Consider the following 12,111-nt stretch of genomic DNA (forward strand, 5'->3'; position numbering starts at 1 on the left):
CAATATGCAAAGCACAGGTGGCGCACACGTGCAGCTGGAGTCTCAATTTGGAAGGATGATGGGCTAAAGTCTTTTTCTTTAGCCAAACAGCAACTTTCAGAAGTTGTGAGGTGATTTCTAGTTATATTTGGCTACTGTCAGGCTTTTTTGTGTGTGTGGATTGCTGATTTTCCAAAAACCACAGCATCGAGTGTTTCTGTGGCTATTTCCAGCTGCAGTGTGCCTCACCTCAGCTGCCTTACAAACACATCCTTGCATTATAGCCTTAAGGTATAGAGTAGTTTAGAAGAAACACCAATTTGCTCTAGGTTTATTTACACCAGGGGTCTCATTTATTAAAGTTTCCTGATGCTCAAGTTTGGGCTCAAAGTTGTGCTTTGTAAAGTTTTCATGTCAGAATTAACTCCTTGGTGATTTTCTCTGACATATCAAAAGCAAAACTTTGGATAAAATCCTTTTTTATTTTTACTCAAGGTATGAATTTTATAGACATCATATATATGGTATTCACCATGTAGTATATACACTGTACTATAACATCTTTACAAATCACGCCCTGTGTGTGATGAAACATGGATTTTTAACTGGATGCTAAGGGGGAATACAGAGAGCTGAACTCAGATCGAGGTCAACAGTCACATCTTGTCAAGGGACCCAGAAATTTCTAGACAGGTGGAAAAAAAGTCTCTTCCCCCCTTTTACAAGAAAGTGGTCAGAATTCACCTCCATTTACAATGTCATCTTTATTTCTGGAAGTGACACATGTCACATCAGGGATTCTGCCAGCGCAGACGAACAGGGAGCAGGTTGGTCGGTCACCTCACGGCACCGCGATGCACGCTGACTGATAAAACACAGGACAAATCAAAACAGGACGCTCAGCTGGTGACACATCATGATATGAGACAGAGGCTTTGTGCAAACCAACGGGAGCCCTCGGACTCGCTGATGTGTCGAAACGTACATAGATGAAGGTGATTTTTCTTATGCGAAAACAAAAGCGCCAGTTCACCCAAACGACAAAACAAACACACCACTTGAATGCAGAAGTGATTTCATGTGTGAGCACTGGGCACACATCTTTTTATCCTCTGCAAACTCCACAGGAATGTGTCCTTCCATCAGCAGTTAGTCGTCATTAGTTACTGTGGATAATCCCAGATTAAAACAACACCAAACAGATACATTTTCTGTTTGTTGCTCCATTTGCACCGAATTCATTAATGGGGCCTCTGCATATATAATATATAGTTATACGCCTTTTTTTTTACAAAACATTTGACTAATTTGAACAATAAAAACACATTTTAATTTAACTTAATTGTTAATGTAACGTTTACTGATACTTAGTTAATCATATTCCACTAAAACAGGAACTTTTGAGTTATAGTAAATGCTTCCTCATCTTTAAGAAGTCAGTAAAAGCAGCAAATAGTTTTTTTTAACCATTAATAAATCCACTGTTGTACAGTTTGAGTACCTATATCTTTCTCTGAAACTGCTGTCGGCAACACAATGTTTAGCATATTGGGGAGAGAAATGTCTGATGACTGTACACGAGCTTTTAAGCCTTTTCTGTTTGAGCTGACCTTTACCAGAAACTGCCTTCTAAAGTCTTTGTACCCTAACTGCTCGGCTGTAAACAACTGGCAAACATACCGACCAGCTGGTAAATGCAGTGGAGTATTTAGCTTATAAACACATTTCCCTTAATATCCCTAAATGACAATTATATGTAATTTAAATTAAAACGTCTTCCAAGGGCCAGACTATACTAGATATCATCTGCATTACATTTAAAAGTATATTTCACCCAGCACCCTCTTTTACTCTCATAGTAAACGTTTTTGAAAACATCTAGAAAAACAGAAAATGAAGACATGTTTGTAAAAGTAGAGCTATCGCAGAGCATTTATACCGGATTGAAATGGATTTTGACAGGTATCCATAATGAACCGACCAGTAAGTATTCTCTTCTAAAAGCTGCGAAAATAAAACCAAAACCGAGCATCGCATTAGTTCTGGCAGACCGCTAAGTCGAGCTCAGCTAGTAATCCTGGCTGCAGTGCCTCTGCAAGCCACTTTGCAACACACCTCCACTGCAGCTCCTCCTTTACTCCCCACCTTCTGGCTATTCAAACCTACACACCTGAAGGGCAGGGATGTGTGCTCTCCCTGCTTTAAGCTTTCCATGTAAGTGCACATAAATGGGCTGCACTATTTTCACTAAAGCGGTCTTCTATATATCCATGTGATTTTTTGAGAGTGAGAATATTTGTGATTTGAGTGAACTGGTTCTTTAAGATAGTACAACTGTTTCCCCACACCTGTTAAAACACACTGAAATGACATGAGCATCACTTGTGTCCTCGTAGAATTCGCCCAGTAGAACGTCCTTATCTGGAGTTTCTTAGGTCCATCATTTCCTCATCGCAGCTGATTTTCATTGTGTAAAAATCAGCATTGTTTAGCAATGCAGGTGAATAAACTGTATTCTATGGCAGTACTGAAGGTTGTCCCTACACCCCACAATATATTTCTCGAGCGCCTCCTGTAGACATGTCCGCTCCACCACGCAGAGCTGTGCTTTTACAGTGCAAATTCTTCACCGTCCCACGCTGAACGTAGATTCCCTGCAGGTAGCAGGCGAGTTACTGCTTCCATCCCACAAAGACGGATGCATCCAACCATCCATTCAAATGTGCACCGACTAAAGCCAACCGTATCCCTCTTTACCAGCAAAGCATGAATGGTCCCAAACTTGTCAATACACATCTGCATTTTCTGCAACAAAGTCCACTTACTTTTGAAAAAATATAAACTTGTCTCAACCTCTTTCCACTTCACACGATTGTGGCTTTTTTAAAGTTCTATAAAAGGAACAGATCCAAGATATTTTGTAGGCCTTCACACTTAAAGCTTAATGAATGACTATATGAAGAGTCCCCTTCCAAAGTGAGGTATCCACCATTTGAAAAAACATGTACAAAGTACATTAAAGTAGGTCCTTGTTTGATGACATAATACACTTCTATCTTCTTTGAATGTTAAATTTTAAACTTAAATTTCGTATTTTAGATATATTTATATATATTTATATATTCTTTGTTTTGGAAATGAACTCTTCATACCTGAAACATGGAGCACGACAACGATCAAAGAATTTTCACTGCGATTTGACTCGATGTGCTTCCATCTAACATCCCAGGTAGCAAAACAACAGTTCGAAATTTAAAATGTGCGTTTCGAAGAAATAAAGAGCGAAGCTGAGCACACACACACACACACACACACTCCAGCTTAAATTTCGTGTAACACGTCATCACAGTTCATCTGCGAGAAAAGTCTTAACATTGAGTATTTTTCTTTTACACCAAGGAATGTTCAAGAACAAAAGAAAAGAAAAGAAATTGTGCTGTTTCATATGTATATATTTAAGAGTTTTCCTGCACTGGGTCATCAGTGTCTTTTGCTGTACACCTTCTGATCTCGCTCGTTTTCACCGTTTGGATGTTATTTTCAGATGAAGTGAAGTCTGCTTGTGTGTGTGTGTGTGTTGTGTGGAAAAGTTTATGTTTGGGCAGGTGTGAAGCAGGAAATGAGTTGTGTACTTCCTCTTGAGCCCCTCCCCCCTCCCATGGCACTGTAGTGGTACACACTCAGGTGGTCTTCGCAAGTGTGTGGGCTGCACAACACATCTGCTCTCAGTCATGATTCACAAATAGAGATTAAGTGATTTTTGTGACAGAAAGGGAGAGGGGAGTAGGGTAAGACGAGGCTGACCCTTTCCCTCACCGTCACGTGACACATAGAAAATGGCTGTTTTTAGGTTGTGTTTTTTTCATCTGGTGCCCCAACCCCTCCCCCTTGGATCTTGACATTTGTCTTTGGAGGCCGGGCAAACCGAGGCCTCTTACAGACTGGAGAGCAGGAGGAACAGCAAGCCCAGGCTGAGCAGCGGCATGGAGAGGCAGACGGGCTCAGCTCCGTGGTCCAAAAGGCCCGGAGAGGGAAGAGTGGAGTCTCCGTCATCGTCCCACAATCTGTCGTTCTCATTTACCTGAAAGAAAACATGTAAATCTGTGTCTGAAACATCCATTTATGTTTAACAGGAATACAACAAAATCTGTTGAAACATATCTTCAGCGATTTTATGACCAACTATGTGGTTATAATGGCCGAATTTTCCGCATCCACAGTTGAAAAATAAGATAAGCAATGCCAAGGACATAGCCACTTATCAACATGATGCAATTTCACAGCAAGAGAAGCTTTTTCTTTTGGCTGCAGATGTATTCAGAGTAAACTCTTCAATCATCATCATCATTTTTTCCCCTTCATTCTCTTGATATTCTCCTTGAGCTTGTGTGGGTTCCCTCCGGCTTCCTCCCACAGTCCACAGACATGCATGTTAGGCTGATTGGTGATTATAAATTGGCTGTGGGTGGAAATGTGAGCGTGTGTCTGTCTCTCTGCGTTAGCCCTGTGATATACTCGGCACCCGATCCACGAATACCCAGCCTTATGTCAGCACACATTAAATCCAAGCCCCACCGTGACCCTGAAACAAATAGTTCATCTTGGGGTAAAATACTATTACATTTAAATTAAACAAGTTTTAACCTTTCAACATCCATTAGGTGAGCTTATAACAGACAAACTGTGTCACCAATATGTATGAAACTATGTATTAAAAAGAAATTGGATAATGAAATCACAACTTCCTGCTTGAAAATGAGCATTTAGAATTTAATCAAACAAACAAACAGGATGAAAATGCGTCAATCAAAATATTTAATTAGAAATGGGTGTTTCCCCCCCACTCCTACCTCTCGTACCTCATTTGTGAGGTACTACAGACTGGAGCTGTATTGCTTGATAGTTTAAAAACAATGTGACAGGATATTGTTTGGTCATATCTGCTGTTATGACTCTGAGGCAGCTGCCCAGAATTAATTTACAGATTCAATTAACTTTGACTGGTGTCAAGTCAGTCGTATGTTATCCAAACCTCATTTGACATTCGACTATCAGGTGACAAAACGTTTATGTTCAACAGAGTCTCTTTACCGTACTGTTAGCTCTGCTGTGGTGAAAGGATGATACAGACTGTTGAAACAATTGCATGTGGGGCACACCGTTCAGAGGACTCGGGGCAAAAAGATATCATTTGGTTTTTGGCCATTTTTCTGCAGCTTTTCCCCTGGAACTAAGTAAGTGGCCTACTTAGCTTGTCAAGTTTATTTCTATCTGTTGCCAGACTGTCAATTATGTTATCAGCATTATTTTTTTGGGTTCCCATTTGGAGCATAATGCATGGAACAAATTTCTTTTCCCTGATGTAAATTACATAATTTATAAATTTCTCCTCATTATTAAAATCTGCAATACTGTGTGCATGTTTAATGCAAAACAGGCTGTTCACATTAAAATTTATGTCCAACAGAATTCAGTAGTTGTTTGCTTTATGACTGCATGGTATGGGCTTTGTTAATGGGGTTTACAGAACCTGGTAATGGTGTGAATGAAGAAGCAGTTTCTGTATGTTCAAGCTGATGGTGTACACACAGCACGAAAAGAAAACCATCCTGGACACTCCAAAGCCAGCGACAACTCAAACCTCACAGTTATGTGATCCTTGGATGGTCGGATTTCTAGAGCTGGAAAGTCATTCTGCTGATTTTGCTGTGTTTGTGTGCTGTACAGTTGGTATGTAAAAACAACAATGGGTATCTACAGACTTTTTTAAACTCATAAGTCTTTAAAAAACATACAGTGATTCAGTCATGATATCCTTCAATTTTAAGTTTCACATATCAGGACATAATAAAAATCAGCTGGTCCTTAGCATGTTCTGAAATTGTCTGAATACAATCTAAGAAAAACAGCACAGGACATATGACACTGTTACTGTTTATTCAACAAAAACTAAACCCCAAAAATCTGCTTGAATCAGTCAAATAACTTTTTCAGTCTCCCACATGATTGCAGAGGGATTTTGGCCTAATCTTCGTTGCTACTTCCCACAATAGCACACCAAACAGGGTGAAGTCTTTGACATTGCAACATCTTTTTCTTTCTCAGCTATTCTTTTGCAGATTTGCTGCTATGCTCGGTGTCATTGTCTTGTTGCATGACCAAATTTGGACCAATGTTTAGCTATAAATTTAACTAACCTTAGCATTCAGAGGAGTTCAGGTCTTACTATACGGCTGCAAAATAAACCCAAATCACACCCACTCCACCACCGTGCTTTACTGATGGCACAAGGTGTTTTTCCTGATGTGCTGTATATACATCTCCTCTGTGGTTTCTTCAGATGCAACTTTGCAAACCTAACCTGTGCTGTGTTCATAATTTGTACTTGTTCAGTCTTTTTCTAGTTTTACTGTCACAAACTTCCACATTCAGCAGATGGCCCCGCCCCTCCCTGAGCCTGGTTCTGCCAGAGGTTTCTTCCTGTTAAAAGGGAGTTTTTCCTTCCCACTGTCGCCAAAGTGCTTGCTCATAGGGGGTCATATGATTGTTGGGTTTTTCTCTGTATCTATGAAGCGCCTTGAGGCGACTTTTGTTGTGATTTCGCGCTATATAAATAAAATTGAATTGAATTGAAAATTGAATTGGAAACATCTGACATGCTAACTGAGGGCTGTAGAGCACGAGATGAGTAGAGAATGAACAATGCTTCTCCAAGACCAATGCTGTCACTCAAATGGTTAGGGGGTGAGGGGGAAAGAGAAAATAAAGAAAGTGTAGCAAGATAGGAAAAAAAGATTAGGGAGCGGGAATAGAAAAATTCAATGACACGCTGCGTTTCTGTGGAAACACTTGGAGAGTAAAAAGTGGTGAGTGGAATTAATCAAGTGCATTTGATTAGCAGCACTGGCTGCTACTTACTCCCTTTAACTCCTATGGAAACAGTAAAGGTGTACTTAGATTTCCACGCACTGCTTTTGTATTTTTCCCTCAGTTTTTGTTAAATAATTAAGGACATTTTGTAATACTTCATGTGTTATTGTGTTTACTAAATGATGATTTTACAAGTTGATTTTTTTAGTCTTATTAACTAAAACCTTGATGTACTTTCCTTTTTTTTCACCATGGCTGACCTGTTTGTCAGGATTAATGCTTATAAATGTTTTTATCTATGTGAAAGTGAAAAATGTATCAACAAAGAATTAACAATTAACCAAATGTTTGCTTTAATCTGACATGTTCTTGCACTTTCTGAGTTTCATTTTGTTTGGGTGGCAAATTATTATTATTTTTTACTAATTCCTGAACAACATTACATTTCAAAAAATGTCTTTTTGACATATTTTAAGAACATAATTATTTACGTATAGATACTTTGATTCACATTACTTTTTGCTCACTGTGTCATCCGTAGGTTTGGTATTTTGTGCTCCAGTTTCATTTGTTTACCTTTGTTTAAATCAATTTATATCACTTACTCTCCATGTGTTCTTTTGTTTTGCTTTTTGCTTGGCTATGTGCTCAATCGATCTAATGACAACACTGCAATCAATAAAGTTAAAGCAAATGTTAAAGATGCTTTAGTTCACTCGTACCCCCTGGTTAGTCTCCGCTGAGCTGGAGAGCCCGGTCAGTGTATTGACTTAATGAGTCAATAATAGCTTGTCACAGGATATAAAGCACATATAATATAGAAACCACAGCATGAGCATGCTTTATCTTTTATCGGGCTCATATTTCCTGCAAAACTTCATATTTAGACATTAAAAATATCTTTACTCAGTGCCAAATACTGTTGGGGAGATTGTGGCTCAAGAGTTGCGAGTTCGCCTTGTAATCGGAAGGACAGTCTCGGTCATTGTGTCCTTGGGCAAGACACTTCACCTACCGCCTACTGGTGATGGACAGAAGGGCCGATGGCGCGATATGGCAGCCTCTGCCCCAGGGCAGCTGTGGCTACAACTGTAGCTTGCCTCCACCAGTGTGTGAATACAGACCATTTACCATTTAGCAGCCAAATTTCAGGCATATAGGGGAAAGGGGCAGTTTTTCCAGAGATTCTGGTATTTATTAAGTAAAAGCAAGCACACAAGTGAGTTTAAAAGGCAAAGAAAAGCTTCTTGAATTTTGTTCTTGATGCTTCTTGACCCATTGAGGACACCTAGAATTTAGATGCTCAAATAAAGAAGTGAATTTTCTGCACGAGATGCCATATAAACTCTCTTCTCAACTTCTCTGTGACCTGGTGCTGTGTAAATTATCCAGACTGTGTAAATCTCATCCATCTGTCGCTCCCACTAAGTTAAAACAAACAATTAAAGATATCTGTGGCTTTATGACCCGACTCTCGGAGAGGCCGTCTCCATTAGCGCGTGTGTTTGGAGAAGGCCGTACGTCATATTTTCAGTCTTCCCTCTCGTCTCACCTGAGTAGGTATCTGTGCCCGCAGAATGTTCTGCTCTGTTTCCATAGCGATGCCCGGGGCAGTGGTTGCCAAGTGTGGGCTATGGTTGTCCGTTGCTGGACTGGACACTCCAGGCTGACTGGCCCCCGTTTTCACATCCGATCCGTTTCCAAAGGCCTGAATGGCATTTTCTGGAACAAAAGAGCAGCCGCAGATACACTGACACGACTGGAAGCTTAATAGAAACATTCATGCTGAAAAATCAGGAGACTTTGATCATTTTTACATGAGTCATCACCTCAAGTGTTCTTTTGCTTTTTTCTCCTGCATAACTCTTTTGATTGTGATTGGCCACTTTACAGCTACGTACAAGAGGCCCAAAATTGCAAGGTGGTCAACTTTGCATTGTGACTCATCAGGCTTGTTGAGCTGAAGCATTAATTTCACCCTGGATTTGGCAGTTCAACACACAAAAAAGAAAGAAGAAGCAGCTACCACACACACAGGAAGGAAAACCTTAGTAGTTTAGAAAGAAACGTGTAAAATGTCCCTAAATAAGCAGTGAATGCTTCAGCCACGGTTCAGTTTTCAAATTTACACATCTTGGTTCTGTGCTGGGTCACCGGTGTAAGGAGCTACCTGTGTTATTCACACCTGGGGAATCAGTTTCAGTATGTTATTCCTCAGGCGATAAAAAAAGCAAACTTGTGCTCTGTCTGCTCTTAAACAAGACAGAAAGAAAGAGCGTGTGAGCCAAAACTCACTTTTTTATGTAAGAGACATAAACAAACTATGGAAAAATGCCTGAGATACAGATGGAGGCTTTGGTTTTAATTACGTCAATCTGTGAGGCAAGGGCTCCAGCAAGTCAGATGTAATGCAGGAACATATAACAGCAAAATGAGAACTATAATTACATTATAAAATAATTAATTAATTCCCTGCAAGCATGCCTGGTTGCTAAGTCTCTTAGCTACCACTTTGCTATTCTAGTGTACTGGTTTTCCTGCTGGTTTTCTCCAAAATAAAGATGTATCCATAAATCTCACAATATTCACTGTTTATTATAAGGAAATCATTGCAAAATAAATAAATAATGTGTTGCTTCTGGTTGCAGTGCAGGTTTGCAAGGCCAAAAAGTATCCACACTACACAATTATCACCTTGGTAAAGTTGTTCGTGTGAGACAGCTGACTAAAAAAGAAGGGACTGGTAGTTAGGAAGTTATGGTGTGTGTAAGTGAAACTGACAGTTAGGAACAAATTATGGTGCATGTGGAGAGAACGGTGGTTAAGTATGAGGCAAAAAATACCGTGTCTGTGAGAAGGAGTCGTATTATGTAGAAAATAGCGGGAGAAGCTGAATGTAAGGCAGATCTTGAGCAGCAGTGCATAATAAGAGTTGTGCATGTGTCTTCTAATAGGTGTAATTATCACCTTTGTTGTTCTGGGACTGGATATATAAATGATGTAAGTGCACAAAAAAGACACGTGCATGTTTTTTCTACCACACAAAGTATTTATGATAGAAACAGTGTGCAGACTACACACACAAGTCAGATCGCACACACGCTTTTTCGAGAGAGTCAGGTCTGAAAGTCTGGAACTAGAAATTTAAAACAGAATTTAACATGAAAATTAAACAAACAAGTATTCAGGGCTTAAGTTTCTTATATATATTATTTTTCTACTTGCAAACACACTTACTTATATTAATATGCTTAATTTATCCACATGGATAAAGCAAACATATACCAGCTCCAACTTTTTGGTTTCACTTAATCAGGCATCTTAAGCAATAACCCAGAGCCTTAAATCCTTCTGAGTTGTACTTAACAACGGATCTAGTCCTGGAACTAGAAGCCCTATATGCTTTGTTTAAATTCATGCCTTGTGCAATGTATAATCAAGACAGACTTTATATGTACAATGTTTGATTTTATGCACAGTGATTGATTTTAAAGTAAGGTCAAATTACACAAAATTATGCAGCAGGATTTTCATATTTTCCAGTGCTTTAATTCACTCAGTAAAAACCAAGGACATACACTCTCAGACCCTCTCAACCTGGCAGGATTCTCTCTTTAGTAAAATAAGAGCACCACACAGGGTCATGGGCGGTGGAGCGCCAACGCACACAAACCATCACAATACATGCTGAAAGTGCTCCACTGCAGTACTACTAGTGAAATGTGGAAATTAATCTCATTGTGAAATGTTAGAAATAGATGAGTGTGTTAGACGGAGGGGTTTTAATGCACAAACTGATTGGACAACATCTGTTTTTAATAAAGGACACACCTGTTGTGACTTGTATGACAATGTTATGAAAGAGCAGAGGGGTAGTTGTTGATTAGTGAGAACAAGAGGGTTCATTGATTGGCATGGGTAGTTACTGGCCCCGCACTTAACACTTGAGAGGAGAACGAAGGGCCAACGCTGTGCAAAGTTTCTCTATACGGCATAATTAAACTTGCCTCAGTCCCACTTGAGAATACACTGAAGTGCAGCGTCCTCTGCATACGGCATCGCAAGTTGGGAATGTGAAGTAATGACTAAACACAGAATAGCAGCTGAGTCATAACATCCAATCAGCACACAATGGTGAGGTTAAATAGGTTTTTATGCGTTAGCCGGCAGCAACAGTGAACAATTATGTTTAACAAAAGCACAAAAAAGAAAAGTAAAAAGGTCTTTGATGCTTTTTTTTGTCTTATCGACCACCAAAAGCGCTTTACAATTCAAACAGTCTTCGCCCACAAAGTGATTTGATTTCATATTATCTTTATCAGTATGGGGGTTCGGTATCGTGCCCCAAAGAGTTCCGATTACAGGATGACCCAAATGTTTTTGTCATCCACTGACACCACCAGCACCAGCTTGTGTCAGTTCAAATGCAGATTTGATCAAAATTGTAAGGGTAGCATTTTCTTATAGCTGTAAGCTTTTAAAATGTGTTTGATAGATGGTTGGGATTCTGAAGTACTGTATATTTATCCGTACTGTATAAATATCGAATGTCACACAGCGTTTTTAACTAGCTCACACTAAGTGGAACATTTAACATCTAAAGAGCCAGACACTGGATGTTAACATCACGTTTTCAGCGACTTCAGATGTGAGAAGTTATCCATCCAGCAAAGAAAAGATGCTGAAAATGATGCGCTAACAATCATAATGTTTAAAACGTGAAATGTGAAGTTTTTTTTAGTGTCGTTAAACACAGCAGGTCTTAAAACATTATGTCCCTTAATGTGTTGGTTGGTTGAAAAGGGAGACTCAGTATAGGCACAATGCCACCTCTATACAGCTCTATACAGCTCTATACAGCTCTATACAGCTCTAGCATGCAAAAGATTCTGACTGTCCAAAGCCTGAATCAGCTCCTCGAGCAGCAAACAATGAGTCATAATACTATCAGAATCTAAAATTTAGATACAGATTTATATGAATTGCATAAATGAATTTTCATTTTTAAAACCACTGGCATGTAATACTGGTCTGTGTACCTGGAGAGGATGCAGTACAGTATGGCTCTCTACTCTAGTGCCAGTAAAATGTCAGTCAAATGGAAACCACAGTGGAATGTAAGAGATCTACTAAAATGTAAGTTTAGAAACAAATGTAACTTTCTTCCTCTATTTTTTCTATGTTTTTCACACTTAAATGTTTCAGATCATCAAACAAATGTAAATATTACACACAGACAAAGTCTACTCCACTTTGTCAGGC

General features: G+C 39.4%; 1 protein-coding gene across 1 annotated transcript in view; it reads right to left on the bottom strand.

Moving 5' to 3' along the window:
- Positions 1 to 441: 441 nt before the first annotated feature.
- Positions 442 to 12,111, bottom strand: part of gfra4a (GDNF family receptor alpha 4a) — a 150,702-nt gene continuing 139,032 nt past the window's right edge. Inside the window, exons 7-8 of the mRNA XM_085257623.1 lie at positions 8,402 to 8,571; positions 442 to 4,060 (exon numbers count right to left, since the gene is read on the bottom strand). Coding sequence (XP_085113749.1) covers positions 3,914 to 4,060; positions 8,402 to 8,571 — 317 coding nt within the window. The 3' untranslated portion in view covers positions 442 to 3,913. The remainder of the gene's footprint in view (positions 4,061 to 8,401; positions 8,572 to 12,111) is intronic.

The sequence above is a fragment of the Mchenga conophoros genome, linkage group LG19 (genome assembly GCF_057382185.1).
Source record: "Mchenga conophoros isolate Kocher_MC1m ecotype Shallow Benthic linkage group LG19, M_conophoros_male_GT1.1, whole genome shotgun sequence".
NCBI lineage: Eukaryota > Metazoa > Chordata > Actinopteri > Cichliformes > Cichlidae > Mchenga > Mchenga conophoros.